Source organism: Paramormyrops kingsleyae, chromosome 11 (genome assembly GCF_048594095.1).
Source record: "Paramormyrops kingsleyae isolate MSU_618 chromosome 11, PKINGS_0.4, whole genome shotgun sequence".
NCBI classification, from domain to species: domain Eukaryota; kingdom Metazoa; phylum Chordata; class Actinopteri; order Osteoglossiformes; family Mormyridae; genus Paramormyrops; species Paramormyrops kingsleyae.
In genome coordinates, this window is record NC_132807.1 from 22,083,603 (window position 1) to 22,105,724 (window position 22,122).

The window sequence follows — 22,122 nt, forward strand, 5'->3', positions numbered from 1 at the left end:
AGCCACTGTGTACCCAGTGTCTGTCTCTGCAGGTCCTGCATGTCTGGATGCATTAATGGGGTTGCTGTTCTTAAACTGCGATGTTTAAAACCTGCACTCGTATTTTAAACTTATTTTTATAAATACTTTGTTTACACAACTTTCCTAAAACTGAAGGTATGGTCATTTAAGAAGCACTGGTTGACTTGAGGGCTGCAGTGTAGCGTTTCAAATGACACTTGAAAAGTTCTTCAACTTTAACAGTTTTCCCTTTAAGCACAAGATGGCGCTAGCGGTGCATAAATTTAGCATCTAATAGCTCTTATGGCTTAAACTACATGCCTTGCAAGCCTGGCTGTATCAAAGGGATCCGACAGGAGCCTTTCATCACTATGTGATTCCAATACATAAACTAATCATTCATGCACATGAATGACATAAATGGATTGGACTGCAGGTGATGGGAGATGAGCTAGCTATTTTTTCACGTAATGTTTTCACACCGCATTTCTGCCGATTTTAGTTTTTGCTTTGCCGTATTTCTAAAATGGCAATTAACATTTGCAGAATAACGAGTGTAACCCCCACACCATAATGTCACTTCTGCACAGCAAAACGTCATTTCTCAATGCTTCGCACAAATTTCCAAATATTTTATTACAGGTATGCAAATAATTTCGTACAAGTATCATGTGGTTTTCAGTTGCTTTAGTCTCATTGGTCAAAATGGATTCCGTAGTTTTGCATAGTAATAGTTTTACCCCCAAAACTGTATATGAAAGCGATCATCCTGTTAGCCGCCCCATGCAGAACAGTTCACCAAGCTTTCAAAGTGATTCAAAAATATACTCCATGAATTTTAGCGATACAACATTGTTCTATTTTTAGTTTCCACAGTACATGATTTTGTTATTGTGTTTATACATTTCTTTGTGACTTTGTTTGCTGTAGTACCGTGTCTTGAGAAGTTACATGGGCATGCGAGTGCTTTCTCCTGCCAGTGAACTTCATATACTGTAATGCAGAACCTTGCAGTGTTGAAACTGGTGTCTTTGACATGAAAAATAACGAGTTTGCTAAAGAAAAATGATCAGTCAGTGATAGTGAGGAAGCGGGAAATGATCAGAATTGTGGAACACAGGAGCAGACTTACACTGACAATATATCTAAGCATTTTGGCTAATTCATTGGTGGATTTATTTGTTTTTAAGACATGAGTCAATTGTTTTGGGTGGGATATGGGCTTTTGCAGGTAAACCATAGTGTTGCGTGCTATGCATAAATCGTTCTGAGAAATGCTCCTATAGAATGATGAGCATGTTCCATGAAATGCCAAAGCAATTGAGAAACACTGTGAGTGTAAACCCAGCCAGTCCATTACACTGTAACAAGAGCAGGGCAACGGAAGCAGTATTGGGTGAGCAGTGAAGCCTGCTGCTTCTGCAAACTTTAAACTAAATTTATGACACAAAATGACCTCAGTAATGAATGAATCATAAACTTTTCTCATATATTTGGTATAGTCTGCATCTTCATCTGTTTCTGGCCATAGGTACTGTTAGGTATCTTTTAATCGTTTTGATCAGTAATAACTTGGTAAGCCATTTTTTTAAATTATTTTGCAGTGTCGTCAAAGCCGTGAACATGATAAGGCTGCTGCGTGCGAGAGGAGATAAGAGTGCAGCTTCCTGCCTCAGTCTGCAGGCTCCGGGCTCCATGCTATAAGAGAACCATCAAACACAGGCCCAGTACAGTCACAAAACTTGTGGTGATGCCATTATATCATGATGGTACTTTATTTGTCAATTGTATATACAAGTATGGAAACATTGGAATTCTTTGGTTTTAAAATAGCCCACCTTGGTCTCCTGTGAGAGCAGAGCTTGGGGCAGGGCAGTGGGTTACCTTTTGGGTGTGAGGGCTTTGCTGTGATTACTCTGCAGGTCATGGGATTCAAACCACTGATCTTCTAGGTACCGGCGCAGACTCGTAACCAGCAGAGCCACAGTCTTTGCTTGGGAGAAACCTCCTATCCTTTCTCCACTGTGGCCTTCATACCTTATAATTCTGCAGTTAGCATGGTTCTTTTAATTTTTTTGAACTGGGGAATTAGGTTAGGAAAAACTGCTTTGTCCATCTGAAGAGGCCACCGTGTGGTTGTCATCTCTGTCCCATAACCATCAGTCTGCAGTGCAGCGCTACCTTTCTGTTACCGCCATCTAGAGGTGGGACAGGGTTTGTGCCAGGATCAGCAGCATGGGGCTGAGGGGCAGGAGGCTGCTGGCGCTGTCGTCCGGCGGGTAGCCGTAGCTGGTCCTGCAGGGGTTCTGGACCTGCTCATAGGGGATCGGCACGTCGTCTGGAGCAGTCCGTTTCATGCTATCCCGCACCTGCGAGCAGGAAGGGGATGAAGTGCGGAGTCAGAGGGGCCATGCCGTCCCAGGATACGTGGGATATCATTGGGATTTTATAGTTGGAGTTTATGGTGGAACATTTTCCTTAATGGCTTTTTACTGTAACCAGCGTGCTACTGCTGATTGGCTGTTAAACTTTAAACAGAGTTATAAAGCGGGGGCGGGGGCGGGGGTGGGGGTGGGGGTGGGGGCGTGACAGCATGTGACTGCTGCTATAAAGGGAGACTCATACTTTCTCTACCGCTTTGAAGACCCTCAGCAGGTTTTCCCCCAAGGCCATCTTCACTTCCTGGTCTGACCAGTTCCTCCTCAGCAGTTCTGCTACGAGATCGGGATACTTAGAGACGTCCTCGAGGCCTTCGGGGACCCTAGGAATCGGCATCAGGTCTTCAGTTAGCCCTCATTCTCATTTGTATACTGTTCACATAAGGCAACTGAGATTAACAACCAGAAACCATGATGAGCGAAAATATTCTGTATCTGCTGTGCTGTGGAGTCTCTTACCTTCCAACTCCGTCATAATCCCCACCAAAACCAATGATGCTTGCGTCAGCCACCTTCTTAATGTAATCAAAGTGATCTGCGAATGACAATGAAAAAGGAATAACTTGGCAGACTGCCCCCCCCACAGCAAGACAGTTGGAACTTGCAAGCCCGTCGTCATGACCACTGACCTGCCACCTGCGAGAGATTGGCTCTGCTACTGCAAGTCACATAGTCATTGTAGAAGTTCACCATCACCACGCCTTGTTTGTCTTTCTGGAGGGGGAGGCATTTAGTTGATTACCTTGGTGAAAAGGATGGGGCCTGTGACAGATTGGGGGACGGAGGCCAATGTCCTGTTTGTGTATCTGTAACTGTATCTCTATCTGGATGCTGTTCATCGTCACCCCATGATATAATGGCGGTGGCCATTGTGCTCAGGAGTATATATACCCAGACAGTGCAGGTAATGTTTCTGACATACAAAATACAGCATATTTATACAGAAATGCATACGTCCTGCACCCTGACACAGCAGATTGACAATTTGTGTCCAGAATTGATTTGTTACGGTTAAGGGGATCTTTGGTAACCAGCTTCAACTGACAGTTCATATTGATAAAGATTCAACATTAATGTGTGATTTACATTAATATATTTATCAGACATTTTTATCTAAAGTGAAAACAGGGCCCGACAGTCCTTGGAACTATTGGGGTTAAAGGTCATGCTGAAGGGCCCAACAGGAAAACCACTCTGCCAAGCATGGGATTTGAACCAGTGACCTTCTGGTGACAGGCACTGCATCCCCCACTGACCCACTGCTGCATATGCCACAGTAATTGTACAGTTTTTTTTTTTTACTTTCTACTAAGGTCAAGTGTTCATGAGGTTCCTTCTTTTTCTGGCGTGTTCAGACTGTCTCACTGCACTGTGCATTTATTACACAATACAGTGACACAGTGTTCCCATTGTCCTCTGGTTTTATGGGTTACTGCAGCATAATTCCTCTGTCTGGTAAATGGTAAACATAATTATGTCCTGAACTAGTACCAGTCTTCCTGCTGCCTAGTTTTGTTTTGTGTGAGTAATACAACTCTTGACTTTGTCTCCTGTATTTTCCAGAGTTCTCAGCTTTCGGTCGGCTCATTAAAGTGTATGAGTGGTTATGATTCAGAAAACATGTGTCTCTTTGCTATTTTGGTGTCTTTACTAAATCTGGCCCCTTTTTCTCGCACTCACCACCATACTGAGCACCTCGTCAGGCACATTTCTCTTGCTGGGACACACGGCGAAGGCGGAGGAGTGGCTGAAGATGACCGGTGCCTCTGACACCTGCAACACCTTCTTCATCACCTCCACGGAGACGTGAGCCAAGTCCACCAGCATGCCCAAGCGGTTCATCTCTCTTATTAATCGCTGGCAAAGGAGTGCAAACTTTCCCCATTAAGCCAGATCAGAGAACAGTAAACCATCCATTCAATACAGTGTTTCTCAAACCAGTCCTCGGGGACCCACAGGCAGTTCCTGTTTTTGCTTCCTGGAGGAGGGTGCAAAAATGTGGACTGTTTGGCAGGGAGCTGGGAGAGAGCAAAACCATCTGGGGGTCCCCAAAGACTGGGCCAAGAAGCACTGATGTATTTTATTACTGCGGAGCTGAGATATTCCTCTAGCATCATTCAAAAATATTCTAGTTTGGCACGTTCAGAAGCTAAAAGGGAATTGCCATCCTCTTTTCCTTAAGACAAAAGTTTCTGGGAAACATGATGTTTCAGGTAAATTTCTAGATGTTTCTAAATAGAGTGGAAACCTAATGCTGAATTTGTTGTGAAGGTTTTTTTATAGATTGAAAAACACAATTGTGTTTCTGCATTAACTTGGAACCCATAATACGGTCAGATCTTTGAAATATACACAAAAGATTACACTGCAGATGTACAGTCACCTGGTAATCAATAGGACATTCAATGGGAGCTCCTTTGTAGTGAACTCACAATTCCAAACTCTGAAAGTCCATTGTTCTCAGACGGTGTAGATCCGGTGTCCACCAGCCAGTTATCAGCCCTGAACAAAGGCATCACAGAAGGTCAGATTAGTGCCTAACACTGCCTGTTACTGAGCAGTTTCACCATCAATCCACAAATGACATCACAACCAGCAAAGGACAAAACCAAACATTCTTTTAGTCACATTACGCTGAGTCACACCAGTGTCACACAGGAATCACTCACATATCTAAAGAATCAGACGTTACACACGGAACATGCGAGCAAGGATATAATGATTTAATGTTGAGCAGGCATGGTGAGTATCTAATGTCTCGCACCATCATACTGTCCTGTCATTTTACCATGATGCAAGGTATTTTGCCAGTATCCCAGAGCAAGGCTGGGGTGGGTGTGGGGAGGGGGGGTTTCCTATCATAAGTTTCACCGAACAGAAAATTGTATTGTGTCTAATGCAGTGGTGTAATAAAGTCAAACTGCCAAAGCCTACAGTTAATCAACAGATAACTGGACAAGTAGGTAGCCCCCTGCCAAGGTGAGCTGGGGGTAGGGTCGCTGGCTTGGAGCTCAGGGTCTTCGAGGTACATGCTTACCATGGTGTATTGCAGCTGTGCGTGAGTGTGAGGTAGCGCACCCCCAAGAGGTACATGCTTACCATGGTGTATTGCAGCTGTGCGTGAGTGTGAGGTAGCGCACCCCCAAGAGGTACATGCTTACCATGGTGTATTGCAGCTGTGCGTGAGTGTGAGGTAGCGCACCCCCAAGAGGTACATGCTGCGCAGCGAGCCCAGGCTGCTGTCAATGGAATGGCCGCCCTCTATGCCTATTAGACTGGCCGTCTTGTTCTGCACAAAGGCGTCCATTATATCTGTAGCATGTTGTGAGTAACAGGATCATTTCCGGTTAGGGTTTGTTCACTTGCCCTGGATAAATGAGCTAGTGTTGATCTGAGCGGCTTCACACACACTTCATGCTACAGCCCTTTACCTTGGCTGCTTTCAGCAAATGTGAGTTCTTCTGGGTATTTGTCACACATCCTGTGGATTAAATCTATCTGCTCGAGCGTCTGCCTGACAGCATCCTTGTTCTGCGTTTCACACGGAACGTAAGCAGCCCAGAACTGTGAAAGGAGAGAGGGGAGACAGCATAACAAAGCAACATTTCTTCCGGTGATGTAAGTCTTAAAGATGATCATGTCGCCATGCTGCAGGGATGAATGCGCACTTTTATAATCTCCGCTATTAATGTGCATGTTTCTGTACCAGTTTAAAAGCTCCCTTTCACAACTCTCATGAAGTCTTCGCCCGCAGCCATCCATACCTGTGCCGCCAGTCGGCCAGCCTTGATTTTGGGGATGTTGGTGTGCGTGTTGTTTAGCGAATGCAGGTCTACATGGTTGAGTTGGTTGTTAAAGAGTATCTTCAGCTGCCAGGGCAGATCGTTGTGCCTGCCAGACAAGAGGAAAGAAGTCTGTCTGAATGAAGTCACTGTTTGTTGAAACGTTTATGAAAATTGCAACAGTTGCAATGCGAGATTACTAAAACAAAGTGTTGTACTAGCATGTATTTATATAGTGTATGTACAACCTTGTGCAAATAATTTGAAATAAGTTGTCGCGTCTATGTGCAGACAGACTGACCACAGTTAAGGCTCTCGTCACCGTTACATTGATTCATACTTATTGCCTTGGGTTCAGATTTAGGACCTGGTGTATTGATAAAATCATATGGGAATAACCCAGGATGCACCAATCCATCGCACAGCACACAAAACATTCATGCCTATGGGGAATTTGGCAACTCTAATTAACCTCAGTATATTATTGTAGAATTAGAATTTAGAGGCTAATTGTCATTGTTGACACACCACAGCACACAACAACGAAATGTGTCCTCTGCATTTAACCCATAGCCGTAGCAGGGGGCAGCTAATTCAGTACCCGGGGAGTAGTGCTTGGGGGCGGTACCTTGCTCAGGGTACCTCAGTGGTGCCTTGCTGGTCGGGGATTCAAATCTGAAATATTTCAATTACAAGTGTGTGTCCCTAACCATTAAGCCACCACTGCCCACAGCGTGTTGTTAAATGGCCATTTGTAGTTCTGGGATGGCATGGTGGTACAGTGGTTAGCACTGGTGCCTCACGCTTCTGGGACGCGGGTTTGAGTCTCAGCAATGGCTCCCTGTCATTGTAGGTTTTCCTCTGGGTACTTTAGATGGGTGGACACAGCTCAGTCATATACATTAGGCTTAATCTATCTTTATCTTATAAACGTCATTAACTATTTAATGAATTTATAATTAAATGCTAGTTTGTGAAAATTCTGGCCAATTCAGAGCACTGCTTCTGTGAAGAAAATGCGTTCAGACGTCATGTGATGGACATCACTGTCCCTATGGGGGTGTGTGGGACGGTTCCTGCTAAAAACCCACCTCTCGTTCCTCAAAAACAAAAACCAGTAGTGAAAAACACACCTGTAGCGTGTTACTGCAAAAGGAAAGTACCTGTTTTAACATTCACATCTAGCAACAGAACTGCAGTGCTCACAGCCTTCTAGATAATTCTTGTTTGCTCACAATATGACTTCACTTTTGTGCCTAAAGAATGACAGACAATATTTTAAGAAAATCCCACATAGCACACAAACATCTGTCCAGCGTCTGTCCGACGTACACAAGTCATGTGTAAACTATCTAATACTCATATCGTTAGCTACTTAGTAAGATGACTATTCAAGGTCAGTTTTGGATCAGCAGCGATTACGACCTGTTTGCAATCTTCCCATAATGTTGCCTAATACATTTAACCTCACGCAGTCATCTTTCCAATTAACAAAAGACTTGAGTATCACATCGTTTCGACATAACTTGTGTACGTCGGTCAGACGCTGATGTGTGCTCTCAGGGATACTTCTAAGATTTCACCTCCCCAGTGAGATCAATGTATCCATCTAACCCATCTTACCCAGTATAAGGTCACGTCAGACCTGCCCAGTGGCATCAGAAAGAATTTGACATGGAGGAGTATTGAATCCCCCCCCAGGTGGCAAATTAAGTTTTTCGTTAAAATCAAGTAATTGAGTTTAACCATGTAATTGTGACAGGCAGGACTCAAACCCTCAATGCTCGGGGAAGGAATCGGAAACGTCTGTTTGCTTCAGTCGGTTAATAGTCTGGAAGCTGCATGGGTATTGATGGACGGCGGTAGAATTACCCGTCGATCAGAGGAGTCGTCCTCATGAGCTCCAAAGCTCTCTCCCGGTACTGATCCGCTGCGGCGCCAAGTGTGAGAACTCCCACCACGGCCCAAAATGCTGGAGTTAACCTCATACTTATCGTCTATTGGACGTGTTTGCTAACAAAAACAAAAGTAAATGAAAGGTATCAGTGGCCCAGCTCCTCTGTAGGCTGGGGTCCAGGGCAGTGAAAAGGTCTGACTCGCCATTTGGTTATATAAGGAACTGAGTTAATGGATGATAGAATCAGGAGAAACATACCATGGAAAAAAATCTGCTGATGTTAAAATTCAGGAAAAGCTTATTAATAATTGATACCAACCGGTTGCAAAATAATCAAAACCCCCATAAACCTATGAAATGCCTGCAACCATAAAATTCATAAAATTTGTACAGTGGGCAATAAAAATGTGAGGAATGCATGACTTTGTCAGTGGGAGGGGAGCCTCTATAGAGGCCTTGTGAAGAGCTGAAAGGGCCTTGGGTCTAGGAGGCAGAAAAGTGCGATTCACTTCCAGCATTCTGGAGTTACGTGGAGGATGGGCAAGAAATGGGATGGCGTGTTTAGGCATGAGAGAGTCTTTTAATTAAGTCACAGTGGCTTAGATCCATACATGTCAGAGCCCTGATGTCTTTCATAGACAGTAACATTAGAGTTGTATACATGCTAATGTGTCTATATACATATGTTTGGTGGTTGATGTGATAACTGTATAACTATTAACATGAAAATACTGACACGAGTGTTTATGTACTGTGCTTATCAGTGCAGTGTGCTATGGCCACCGAAACAAGGCTTCAAGCCACAGTATTGAACAGACCATAAGAACATAAGAACAGAAGAAATTTACAAACGAGAGGGGGCCATTCGGCCAAGCAGCTGTTTGCACATGTGGATGTAAGAAGCACTTCTGCTCCCCATTGTGCGTACAGATGACGGCCGTTCATACAGTACGTGTTGGAATCTGTGAGATATGCACCGTGTGCATGGACTGCATGAAACAGACCTTTGCTACGTTTTGTTGATATATCTTGATATATTTATTCCTTGCAAAGAAAAAGCATCGGTACAAGATCAGAGAAGTGAAGCAATGAACTCTAGCACACTTTTTTGATCATAGCTAAACACAAAAGCTTAAAATAAATACGGCACAACAGACGTGGCTAAGGTGTGAAAGGCCACTAAAGCAGAGGCAATTTCTCCACTGAGCAATAAGACATTTCATATGGTTCGACTCTGGCTTATCTAAACTGATTCGACTTTGCTTGTTAATCTAATAAAATTATGCAATAAATCCGGCAGTCAATAAGCATATAATTTTTGGGCATCACTTTTTTCTGTCTTTTTTTGTCATGAATGTAATTTATCTTCAAGCCTCTGGTTTTCATCAATCTTATCTTCCAACCTGTTTTTTTTCCAAGCAGGGCTTGGAGTCTGTCCCAGGTAGTACAGGGCTTGGGGCTGAGTTCATTGTAGGCCACACACACAGACACACACTACGTTGTGATTTGAAAGCTCCAAATAGCCTAATTGCATGTCTCTGCGCTATAGGAATTAACCCACACACTATCAGCAAAGCGTGCAACCTCCAAGCATGTAGGAAGGAGGGTGAGATTCAACCCCCAGTTCCTCTAGGTGTGAAACAACAATGGACCCAACTCAGCCATCCCGCTGCTCACCCCCTATTTGTCTAAAAACAGTATTTTTGGAGATGATGTGAATGTGGTTGACATTCATGTTATTTCTGCTGACTCAGCTTCTAGTAAGCTAAAAACTTTTTTCCTTTCTCAGTTTTTCCCCACTACTGTGTGGAATATAGGTTGGCAACTTAGATGTACTGAAAATGTCAACTTTTGTCTGGTTCGTGTCACCTTTTCATTCATTTGTTACAATATTGCCTATTTAAAATATAATAGATTGAATGGTGAATAGACACTGTGTGAACCTGACTATGTATATTACTACAATAGACACTATTTGAATAGATTGTTTGTTTGTTTTTTTTCGCTAATGGAAAACAAATTAAAAGTGAAACATGACCCAAGTGATTTACTGTCACTTCACTTATTCAAATGCCTGACACAAAAGCCAGAAAAAAGGTGTGTCACTTGAACCAGATATACAGTATACAGTCAATGGCCAAGTCATACAGCCAGTCACCAGTGACTCCACAGGAAACACCGTAGAGAAAAGGTGCTGGACAACCGATGAGTCAGAGGTAGACGTGGGATTGGCTTCAGCTGGACATTTCTACAACACTTTTCAGAAAGAGGATAAAGTATGGCAATTTTGTTTTTTTAAAATACAGTATATATATATATATATATATATATATATATATATATATATATATATATATATATATATATATATATTATTTTACTATTTCCAACCCCCATATTTTTCAGCTTTCTAACGACTTGGCCACAGGGCAGTGTATAGAATAGGATAAGTAATATAAGACAGTTGGGAAAGGGTGTGTTAGATTTTCAAAGAAAAATCTCCCTGGGACAATTAAGCACCTTACTGACTACTCCCGTCTGGGATATAAAAACAATATCACATTTCAATATATTTCTCATAAAAATTAAGCAAGCTGAAAGCAAAGAGCATTAATGATCAAGTGAAATTTCAGTGAAATTCAGTGAACAATATTCTGTGAAAATAATAATGTGTACAAATATTAGGATCAAAGCATTTCAATAAAAATGAAAACTGGCATGCTTTATTCTTTTTAGCAATTTTGTTTTTCAAAATTGAAATTGTTCTACTTATTTTGTACAGTCATTTTTTTTTTTCCGGTGTGTGTATAAGGCTGCAGCCAAGCCTTTTTGCTTCATAATTTTCAGATTATCTTGTCAAAGGATTATAGTATTACATTACACAAAAAAATGACTCATGTTTCCTTCCACTTCCACTCCTTGCATATATACCACAGAGAACAGCTCACGCTCACAGTTCCCTTCCAAGCGGCGAGCATGGCCAGACTGGATGTGACAGAGACCTTCCACAACATCGCCTTCCCTGGACACCTGCACACTCAGGAGTCTCTCCACTACGCCGTCAATTTCCAGTTCCAGGACACAGACACGCTCATTGTATCGTACCCCAAGTCTGGTGAGTATGACAAACTAGCAAGGGTACAGAATAGATACCTGGCTTTAAACAGCATTCAACATTGTTGCAGAGCACTTGAGGAGTACGTTGTGTACCTCAATTATACTGTAAAGGGACACTATTAAACATTCACTGTGGAAAAGGTATGCCAACTGAATATTCGATTAGTAAAGTTAGCTTTGGATGAAACAGTGGAGTAAATAAAACAGTAGATGTCCTCTTTCTCTCGCAAAACCAGGCACTACCTGGATGCAGCAGATTCTGACACTTTTGTACAGTCAGGGTGATGAAACCGTGTCCCACACCGTCCCAAACTGGGCACGGGCACCGTGGCTGGAGCAGTACTACTTCCCCAAAGTTCTGGAGATGCTAAAGGAGCCGCGGATCATCACCACCCATCTGCCGTACCACCTGCTAGCTCCCGTCCTCGAGGGATCTAAGGCCAAGGTACAGCTAGGAGCTGGATCTCTCTTTCAGAGAATCATCGTCCACCTGTCATATTTTGCTGATTCTTTACGGTAGTTAGGCTTTGTGAACAGCTGCACCTGCATATGCCCCTGTGCTCCTAGTCCTTATTACAGGACACTGTTCAACCTCAGGTCTTTCCTTTTCTCTATGTCTCTGTCTCTCTTTCTGTCTCTGTCTTCATTCTCAGGTAATTTATGTTGCTAGGAATCCAAAAGATGTCGCTGTGTCTTTTTATCACTTCCACAAAATGGCCAACTTCTTACCCAACCCTAAATCCTTCGAGGAGTTCCTGGAACATTTTCTTGAGGGAACTGGTAAGTCGTCTTGTTATATGGTGTCTCGTGTTTTTGCTTAATGACTGATTGCTTTGTTACAAAATCTTACGCACTTTTTTTTTTTCTTCGCAGTCAATTATGGTTCCTGGTTTGATCATGTGAAGGGCTGGACCAGTTCGGGAAGAAACAATCTGAACTTTCTCTACATAACTTATGAGGAGATGTGGGAGGTACGGTAAATCAGTTGGTTTGCATTTGTTAAACTGTGCCTTGCATACACCATGAAAGTAATATCTCTTTGTTGTTTCTGGAGCACTTAAAAAGTTTGGGCTCCCCCTGCCCCCTCATTTTTTAAAAATTAAATAAACAGCTAGCAAATACAGACGCTCCTCTACTTACGAACCTTCAATTTACGAACTTTCTGACATACTAACGAAGAGGACTATAAGTCCAAATTGTGTTTGTTGGGCTCCTGTTTCCTGTCCGCAACATCAGGTTTTGTTCTGCGCACCAATTCCGCCTAGTATGACTTCTGGCCGCTACTCCTGCCGCGCAGCAGCGTAGCGTGCGTACTCCCAGCATCCCAGTTCTTTATACTTGCGTATTCCCAGGGATTGACAACTGGTACGCAAGTATGCATTCACCTTTAAAAGCAATACATGCTGCAATCAATTGTTGTAACAGTGTGAATGCGTACGTATTTTATGTGCATTTGTGCCGATATGACAAGAAATGATCGGATATTTTAAACTTTATATGCTAATTTGTATTTCATTTGTGTACCAGTTATGTCAATACCTGCGCATACCCTTAAAATGATGTTGAATAACGACTTGCGAACATTTCAAGTTACGAACGGCCGTTCGGAACGTATCTCGTTCGTAAGGAGAGGAGCATCTATATAGTCACAAGATCATAGCTAGCTGGTTAGTGGATTATGCTGCTTCAGCATCTCCTAAATATGAAATGCGTTTATATAATATTTGGTGTAGTGACTGTTTGTGGCCCAAAGGGGGCCCCAAAAGATCAGGGGCCCCAGAAAAATGCATGGTTTACCCCCATTTTCTATCTGGGTGAGAGCATTGATAGCTAGACCAAAAAAATGACCACATTTGCAGGACCTCGAAGGTTCGCTGGAGAAGATCAGCACTTTCCTCCACCGCCCCCTGATGTTGGATGACATGCAGAAGATTCAGAAGCACTGCACCTTCACCAGTATGAGCAAGAATCCTATGGTGAATTACACCACAGTCGACAAGGAGATCATGGACCATAGCAAGGGGCAGTTCATGAGAAAGGGTGAGCCAGCTTAGATCTCAGTGCTTCGCAAGTCAGATCATTTTGACACTTTCCTAAATCTTGAATTAAAAAAATCATTACTGTTTCATTGACAGGGAAAGTCGGGGACTGGAAGAGCACCTTTACCCCAGAGCAGAATCAACGTTTCGAAAATATCTTCAGTTCAAAAATGAAGAATTCACACCTGAAGTTCACCTGGTATATCCAAAGTGACCAATCATCGCAGTGGAGAAATCCACCACTGTTCTGGCCTCCTAAGTCTCAAAACTCATCCTTTCGAGCGAACGGGTGTTGTGCAGACACGAGTGTGTAGAGAGGATGGGTTCTCTGCTTGCGATACATGTAAGGCAAGATAAGACCAATTCAGTTCATTTATATAATTCTCTTGAGATTTATTATCAATTTATTTATTATTATTTTTATTGAAAATGAGAGGTATGCTGTCAAAAGAAAAGTCCAGAAAGCCACACCAAAAATATTAAAACCAATCTTTTCATGGATAAGGAAGCTTAACAAGGTAACTAAGAGGTAAGAAACAAATTGGATGATAAATTATTATTTTGAGGGTATTTTATGGTTGATTTAAGACACGGGTCGATGGCACTGACCCGTCTAACATAAGAGACAGGAACAGAAAGCTAACATATGACGAAGGTTAAGCAATAATGTTATTTTTTAACTGTTTTTTTTGGTAGCATATGATTTTGGATTTATAAGGTCATTTCAGTGTCCTTCAGTGTCACATCAGTAGACAGAGCAAAACTATATCTGGACATTTGAGGAACATGAATAACCTTCCTCTCTTTGCTGAGAGCTGATGTCTGCGTTGCTGAAAGGAACCTCTGTGTACAGATGCATTAATGTCTCGATTATGGATGTCTGAGACATTAGAAATAGGGAAACTCAACAATAGGGACAACAGAAGAGGAAGCAGAGAGGTGATACAATATTAGTGGCCAGCAACCCCAAGCTACTCTGAGCTTCGTGTCACGTCACCCCCAACAGTTCAAATGTGCGCTTCCTCAGTAGTGGAATGAGCTGAGGAACCACGTCCAGTTATCACCTTCACCTTCAATAATGTTTTTGTGTAGCTCCTGCTCCAATACTGTGTAAATACCTGTATAAATATTAGATGAATAAAAAACGATAATGAGATATCAATTATCAATCATGAATTATTGAAGACCTAATTATTACTATCGATCTGATCTCATTTAATACTCACATTAAAAATATTCCAAGGACCGTCTTTCTTTAACTGGGAAACACAGCCAAGCTTTGGAGATTCATGTGTCCATGATGCTGAAAAAATCAGTTAATGCATTTATCACTTCAGGATTAATGCAACACTGTACTCTTAGTGTTCCTAAATGGACATCAGTTAGCTGACAAGAACTGACAAAACCATGTTGAGTATAAATTGTTGTTGCAAGACTAGCATGATCTTTAATTCTATTATAATCCCTCTCTTGCTTTGACCACAAGGAGTGGGTCACCCATTATTTCCTAAAGTTAAAAACTCACACCAGACAACAAAGCATCTCTGTGTGAAATTCCCCAAACGTGTTATGGCTTCCCACACATGTTTTTACTCAGACACAAAACTAGGTTGAAAACATTCGATAAGGAAGTTAGATAGGCCTGTCACACAACCTACACATTTCCGTCTCTTGCTAACACATTGCTTTCCCCTAACCATCTCTCCACAATAAAGATCACTGTATGTGTATATTTTTACATCGAGCTATTGCCAAATGAGTTTAAGTTCCCGCTTTCAGGCCTTGGTTCCCCTCATGGTTCTTTTCTACTATGCAGTTTTTACTGCAATATAAGGAGGGGGGTGAGAACCTAGATCTCTTTAATGCTCTTTTCAAACAGCATGTTTTCCTTGTGATGCTAATAATTTAGAAGACAAAACCATTACAGGACCGCACTACCTTTTCCAAATGAATGACTCCATCGTAATGGCTAAGGTTCATCATTACTGGAAGTCTTTTGTCCAGTGTCCTAATCCAGAATATGTAGATCGATTAGTCTCTTCTAGCTACATTGCAGTATGTGTGAGACGTCATTGAGGGTACAAGACCGTTCTCATATCAAATATACTCCACGCAGAAGCTTTCTACCCATGGGACCTTTTTTTCTACCAACCCTCACCTTCAACATCATCGCTAATTGATTGAGGACATATTGCAGGTGAGTACCTTTCTGTGCAACCATATTCAAAACCCAGCTAACAATATGATATCTGTTTCCTTCCAGCTCCTTCTGTACGTTGTAACATAATGTAAATTTGTTTTTTGAGACCTAAAACCACCTGGGTTTTTTCAAGTGTCTTAAAGTAGGGTGACTGGCCTTAACTGTAGGCTACATTTTCGTTTAAAAACGAAAAAAAAAAAGTTTTCAAATGAAATGAGCAAAAACAAATATGATGTAACTGTTAGCCTACACTGGGCAAGTGCGCAGCGACAAAGTGACCGGTAAATTAGTCTCATTTCAGGAACTGCAGCCATTTAAGGTTTCATTTGAAGACCCAATGCATCACAGTGGTCCAACAAGGCTGTCCCATTTCAAAGGTTCTTTCAATGTGGCCTAGAATTGCATTATTTTTCTGGGCCATAAAGGATACACCCAATGGATCCCTCACAGCACAACCTATCCCAAGATTAGGATGCGGCCAACAAAGGCTACGCTGACTGCGTCCGCATCCTGAAATGGGATTTCAGGGGCTGCATCAGCCTAGATATGTATTATTCTTTTGCTGAGATGCCAAGATTTATTGTGCAAACCTTCAAAGGATGCAGTCTACAAAGGCCACAGAGACGATGTCCTTCAAGGCATGCAGCCCCTGAATTCGGACACAGCCAATGAATCTTAGGGTATGTTGGGCTGCAGGTGAAAGGAAGGAAGCATTTCTAGACAGCATTTGAAGGAGCCTTCGAAATGGGACAGCCTTGTCATGCCGCTGGGACGTATTCAGTCTATGAATACAGCCTTTGCAGGATACAGCCCCTAAATTCAGACACACCTCATAAGTAGGGATCAATTAGGGTGCCTTTAGCGTTTAAGTTTTCAAAAGTGTCCATTTTCACTCATTCACACTGCAAGTGTAAAGTGGAGTTTTCAGGAGTGTAAAGGGTGTGAGAATGTTTACTAAAGTCTCTGTCTTTGGGGGCTGAAAACCCCAGAGTAGTGGGGACCAAAGGCAAAAATGCAAACTAATGTCTGTATCTTAAAAATGTAGCAGTGTGGACATAGTCAGGTCTGCTTAGCCAGTTTGTATATTGGACCAGGGTTTTAACTGTGTAAAGTGTCTTCATGCTGCACCAGGAGGCACATTTCACACTTGAATCTAGAAGCTGAGCCCTTTCAGCTTCCTCAAAAATGCCTCATGTATATAATGAACAAGCAATGGGTAAGTAGCTAAATTTACAGTAACCAGCTGACTAGACATTCACACCTACGCCAAGCTGTCGCTGACATTTGTCAAATAACACAGTTTTCCTTTCAGCCCTTTAATCTTCCCCTCTAAGATCAAATGACACATTTCTGATACTTTGCTGTGAATAGATACACCTGGGACTTCCCCAGCACAAAAAAAAATACCTTATTCATACTTTGTTTCAACTTTGACAAATAACATCCTTTGTATATAGTATTACACAGTTGTGAGAGGAGATGTTTTGAGCTCACGGTGCTAAAAGTCTCAAGTTCGAGTTTGAAGTTTAAAATGTTCTTTGTCATATGTACAATTCACAGCTAAAAAGTACAATGAAATTCTTACTTGAATACCTTCTTGGAAACAATCAACGTGTAGTGCAACAATATAATAAACAGTCAAAGTAGAGTGCAACATTATGATAACTGACTGTACAGCATATAAAAACTCAGAAACACTAATATTCTTAGTAGCTTTTGTAGTAATGGGGCTACATTCTAGGAACATCAAGAGAACTAGACACTTTGAACATTTCCATACCTTAATCGTAACGCTCGATAAACGTTGCTAGAATGAAAAATTGTTGGCTGGGTAACAGCAAACAAGAAAACAAGTAGGAAAGCAAAGGTTTCAAGGTCTCTCACGGTATCAGCAAGGTGAAGCTCCGACTCAATAGGGAATGACAGCAAGCAGGGCTTTGTGCTAAGAAACGGAGATCAAGTACATAACAAATACGGATTGCAGACCATCATATTGTAGTGGGTGTGTGTGCCATTTTCATAAAACAGTAACATAAGCCAACAGTTCAAGTGACTTTGCACTTGCGGTTACACACATTCTACAGGAAATATGACATGGTTAGGATATTTCCTATCAATGCACAGATTACTGTACATGGTAACACTGTTTACAGATTATGCGCTGTGGAACAAAGTTTGCCAGTAAGTTTCATAATTGGTCCTGTCAACCAACTCCACAGAGCCACAATATTTTGAAATTACAAATTTACTTGTGCTGTTTTAAAAGCGATTTAAACAAACAAAAGCGCTAAGTTTTTCTTTGACGAAACCTAAAGGCATGGATGCTCCACCCTGCAGTATTCGACCAACAATCACTAGGGGTTCTGACGCACCTTAAGGACTACTGCTGACCTCTAAATAGTATTCAGGGGGCGGCCGAGGAAGTCGAAAGTACAGGATGGCAATCATCATAATTTACACTGTCCAAATTTTAAGATTTGAGTTTCAATGAGGGGGGCAAGGAAGGAGATGACAGGAAGGAGATGACAGGCAGGTGATGACAGGCAGGTGCTGGTGCTGCTTCTGATGGCAGAATGAACAGCGGTACAGCAGCAGGGAAGGACGAAGAGACATCACAGGGACAAGGGCGGGCAGTACAAGACAACCTATACCTCATTCATTCATCATTCATTCATCATTCATTCATCATTCATTCATCATTCATTCATCATTCACTTATCTTCTATACTGCTTGTCCTATACAGGGTCGCAGGGCTCTGGAGCCTATTGTGGAAACAATGAGCACAATGCAGGGAAGAACCCAGGAAGGGGCACCAACCCACCGTCATGAAGAATAGTATTTATCATTTTTATAGATTCATAGCAATACAACGTTAAATGTCGCAAATACACATTTAAAACTGTGTCCAAAAAATGCTGATTAACCCCAGAACTGAACTATTACACACATCGATTGTCATACTGATTCAGCTCTTTAGCTGTCAAATGGAAAGAGAGATGGTTTCTTACAAAGGATGCTCAGCCAAAGGTCTCGTTGATTGACCTCTGTGGCCCCTGTGAAGCAGTGGCTCCTTCAGATAAGTTTATTTCTCCCTGTCTTACAGCTACTCTCTCCACCTGTCATTAAATGTTACTGTATCTAGCTGTGGCCCGTGTTTAGCGTTAGGTAGGTAGTACAAAGCAGTGTTTCCCAATCTGGTCTTCGGGGATCCACAATCAGTTCATGTTTTTGCTCCCTCTGAGGGCCCTACCAGACAGTCCATGTTTATGCTTCCTCCCAGCTCCAAAATTGTGGACTATCTGTGTGTCCCCGAGGACCCGATTGGGACACTTTGCACGCACCACGTAACCCCATTTTTCAAAGCACCTGCATCATCTGAAAACGTAACTTTTTTTTTTTTTACATTTAATTTCCCCTAAACATGTAAAAGATTAACCCAGGAAATGAAACCCATGTTAGGTTTGTGGGTGGCTTCCACACTTTTTCTCTTTTCTGTAAGAAAACAGATGACAATGATGCTGACCTACCTCTGAGAAATGCTGCGTGAAAACAGGAAGCGTGGGGCTTTGCTCCTTTATGTGTATCTTCTTCCCAGGCTGCGTGTAAGTCTGCCCACCTGCTGATTGGCACACAGCATTTAACCATGTGCAGATCACTATGACGCAATTTCTCTGTAATTAACTTTCTGAGAACCTGGGTTTAGTGCGTAGAAGACGGACGTTTCTCTATTTAATTCACCTGCTCTGAAAGGACAAAGATAATTCACTGACACTTTCTCTGTACATAAGATTTCTTGAGTGTACTCGGACCTCAAAGCGGCAGTTTATCCCTGTGCCAAAAAGTGAACCCCGAACATGGAAAGTGAGTAGCTTATATACCATTAAACTGTAGCCTTAGAGCCATCCTCTTCCATTCTATTGGTGGGCCTGGTCAGGTCTTCATCTCATGGGGTCTGCGTCATCCCCCCATGACCTGCATCCTTCACTTTGCACAACACGTTTTATGGCTCCAGCTATCTCATCTCCCACATTCCTTAGAGGATCACGGTGCCTAGAACCTTGTACCACCAGACATGCCATTCTTGAAACTTCTTCAATCTCTCCAGTTACCTAATACACATGTCCCTAAGACTCAGCAATGATATGTGTACGATTAGTTGATCACTGCAATCAGCCTTCAACACACTTATTACAATTGAATTCTAGAATGACCATCTAAATCACCATCTTCCATAGTGGAGAATAGTCAGCTGATATATGTATTAAAGCAGCAGTTAAGCTTATATAGCACTTTCCCTCATTCCTCCTGCCGGTCAGATCCCTGTGTGAATGTTTCCCGTTTTCTGTCAGGCCTGCTGAGAAGTCTTCTCTCTTTTGGAAAGGTCACAGGCAAATAACCTCTGTACCAGAGGCTCAAGCATACACAGCACACAGAAAGCACATTCAGACATTTATCTTATTCTCTATAGCCTAAAACAGAAATTAATCTCACTAAGCCCCCACCCAGGCCATCCCACACCTATTTTCCTCCAAAATTCCTTCTACACGTGAAATGTGCTGTTCACAGAATATTTGAGTCTGCATCATCGAAGCCTTCCAGGTCCTAGTCCCAGTTGCGGTAATGGTAATTCACATCTTCCCATATCTTGTGGAGGCATGGCACGGTGAGAAAGGAAAGAGGTAGTTATTACAAGTCGACTGGCAAAAAGCAGGTCACTGTCTAGACAGTAGTAGCCACTATACACCAACCCCCCCCCCCCCCAATCAGACTGGTCAAACTTTCGAGGAAGCCACATCACTTCAATAGAATGAGTCACAGCTTGTTGGGAGGGTGGGAGCTTGCCTGGAACACACCGAACAGCCCATCATAAGCCAGACACAGCGGGCCCTGATGAGCCACAATATGGCCCCCTCTGCATGGGTGGATTAGGGCTGTTGTGTTGTGGGTGTTCTCCAGAGACTTAAGCCCAAGGCAGAAGCGCAAACAGAGTTCCTTTTTCCATCATGGAGCAGGGATATTATTTACCCATGTGATGCCCATTATTTCCAGTACAGGAATGAGACAGGCACGTGATTCCTATCATTTAAAAACCTGCCATTGCGTACCCAGCTGTGTCTGCGAAACAGGGCTACACTCAACCTCCATCAGCCCCATCTCCTGTGCCATGCAAACCCTAGATAAACAGCATCTTAGAGCACAAAATTACATTTACAAAACATCTATAAGTAATCAGTTGATTCCAGGATATATTATTTGTGTGTCTACTTAGAGGCTGAAGTCACTTGCCTATGATTTAGTTATTCCTGTTGGTCGGTTATACTTTCTGGGAAGCATTTAATTTAAAATGAACAATGAGCTACACCACATACTAAGCTTTGGTATTTATAATTGCTATAAATACCAATTTAATTTATAATAGATTCATCTTTGTGCGTTAAGGCCCTCTTCTGGTAAGTTGGTGTTACTGCATCCATTTCTCTTTAAACACCAACTCAACCCGCGAATACAAGCGGTGGAAATGAGTCTCTTCCGCAGGGTGTCTGGGCTCAGCCTTAGGGATAGGGTGAGGAGCTCAAAGTAGAGTCGCTACTCCGCTGCATCGAAAGGAGCCAGTTGGGGTGGTTCGGGTCACACATCCAGATACAAATTGCTGTATGTATTTGCACATATTTTTTCCACCATGATTGAAATGACACTTTAATTTCCATTAGCATAAGTACATATATATTGGAACGCTTCTTTTTACATGATCCCATATTTCTCTACTTTGAGACACACACACAAATATCACATTTATAGAGTTAAACGTGAAGCTTGGGGTCTGAGCACAGGATCTGGTCATTAATCAGCCCCCACCACCATTACAATTGTGGACTTGCTCACGCGCACAATGACGTAATTCACTGATTTGTACAAAATGATAAGATCTTATTATCTTCAGGGGAGGGATAGAAATATTTTTGGTTCAATCTACATTTAATATAAAGGTATAACTCTGATAGTGATTTAGCTTGTCGTCCTTTGGAATTTTTCTAATTCTTTAGATGAGGTTTTAAGGTTAACGGTTTTAAAGTGGATTGGGTTTATCACCACATCGTTATGAAGACGACAATAAGAAAAACGATAACGATTTAGAGTTACATCATGGTCCTCTTAATTCACATTTGGAATTTCCCATCTCTGGATTTCCTCCCAAATCGTATGTGGTAATGTAATGTGAAATGCACTATAAAAATACAATTGAATTGAATTAAATATGTTAATCATCTGCAGGTTTTGGTTGGCTAATTTTGGATGGATGAATTTTTTTTGAAGGTCAAAAATAGTATGGGATTATTTTAGTGTGTGTTTGATGGATACATTTTGAATGAAAATATCTCATTCTGAATGGTCAAAAGCAAAGACAATTGTAGGATTTGGAGAGGGGGGGGGGTCAGCCCCAGAAATGTGCATGATAATATGAGATAAATCCATTCATTGGATTTTTAAAAATATTTTCAAAGGGGGGGCTGTGACAAAAAATAGGGTGGCTGAAGCAGTTAAAACATGTTGTATCCCTGGGGTACCAATTATTTTTCTTGGGGGGGGGGATTCTTATCTGGGGAAAAAAATGTTTGCACCAGTCTCAGTCAATACCAGGATACATGC

The 22,122-nt window shown here is 42.1% G+C and overlaps 2 protein-coding genes across 3 annotated transcripts; one reads left to right on the forward strand and one right to left on the reverse strand.

Annotated features, from left to right (window-relative positions):
* Positions 1-1,756: 1,756 nt before the first annotated feature.
* dpep1 (dipeptidase 1) lies at positions 1,757-8,323 on the reverse strand. The gene is made up of 10 exons (XM_023790831.2): positions 8,093-8,323; positions 6,203-6,329; positions 5,870-6,002; positions 5,600-5,750; positions 4,871-4,940; positions 4,119-4,295; positions 3,068-3,152; positions 2,898-2,973; positions 2,626-2,761; positions 1,757-2,369 (listed from the first exon to the last, which is right to left on the reverse strand). The coding sequence occupies exons 1-10, from the start codon at positions 8,206-8,208 to the stop codon at positions 2,199-2,201; spliced, it is 1,242 nt and encodes a 413-aa protein (XP_023646599.1). The 5' UTR covers positions 8,209-8,323; the 3' UTR covers positions 1,757-2,198.
* sult5a1 (sulfotransferase family 5A, member 1) lies at positions 5,089-14,429 on the forward strand. 2 transcript variants are annotated; one of them, XM_072718247.1, is made up of 7 exons: positions 5,089-5,180; positions 11,054-11,232; positions 11,471-11,679; positions 11,888-12,014; positions 12,108-12,205; positions 13,094-13,274; positions 13,370-14,429. In XM_072718247.1, exons 2-7 carry the CDS (start codon positions 11,094-11,096, stop codon positions 13,585-13,587), a joined length of 972 nt encoding a protein of 323 aa, XP_072574348.1. In that variant the 5' UTR covers positions 5,089-5,180; positions 11,054-11,093; the 3' UTR covers positions 13,588-14,429. The 2 variants fall into 2 exon arrangements, with proteins under 2 accessions (XP_072574348.1, XP_023646600.2); XM_023790832.2 differs by lacking the exon at positions 5,089-5,180 and adding an exon at positions 5,921-6,056.
* The last annotated feature ends 7,693 nt before the right edge of the window (positions 14,430-22,122 follow it).

Bases quoted from the DNA above. Each gene is read 5' to 3' on its own strand.
- sult5a1 (XM_072718247.1), top strand. From the start codon at position 11,094: ATGGCCAGACTGGATGTGACAGAGACCTTCCACAACATCGCCTTCCCT. The intron at 11,233-11,470 runs GTGAGTATGACA...TCGCAAAACCAG, and splicing joins TGTATCGTACCCCAAGTCTG to GCACTACCTGGATGCAGCAG. The intron at 12,206-13,093 runs GTACGGTAAATC...CCACATTTGCAG, and splicing joins CTTATGAGGAGATGTGGGAG to GACCTCGAAGGTTCGCTGGA.
- dpep1 (XM_023790831.2), bottom strand. From the start codon at position 8,208: ATGAGGTTAACTCCAGCATTTTGGGCCGTGGTGGGAGTTCTCACACTT. The intron at 6,003-6,202 runs GTATGGATGGCT...CTCCTTTCACAG, and splicing joins CTGGCCGACTGGCGGCACAG to TTCTGGGCTGCTTACGTTCC. The intron at 3,153-4,118 runs GTGAGTGCGAGA...CTCCCCCTCCAG, and splicing joins ACGAGGTGCTCAGTATGGTG to AAAGACAAACAAGGCGTGGT.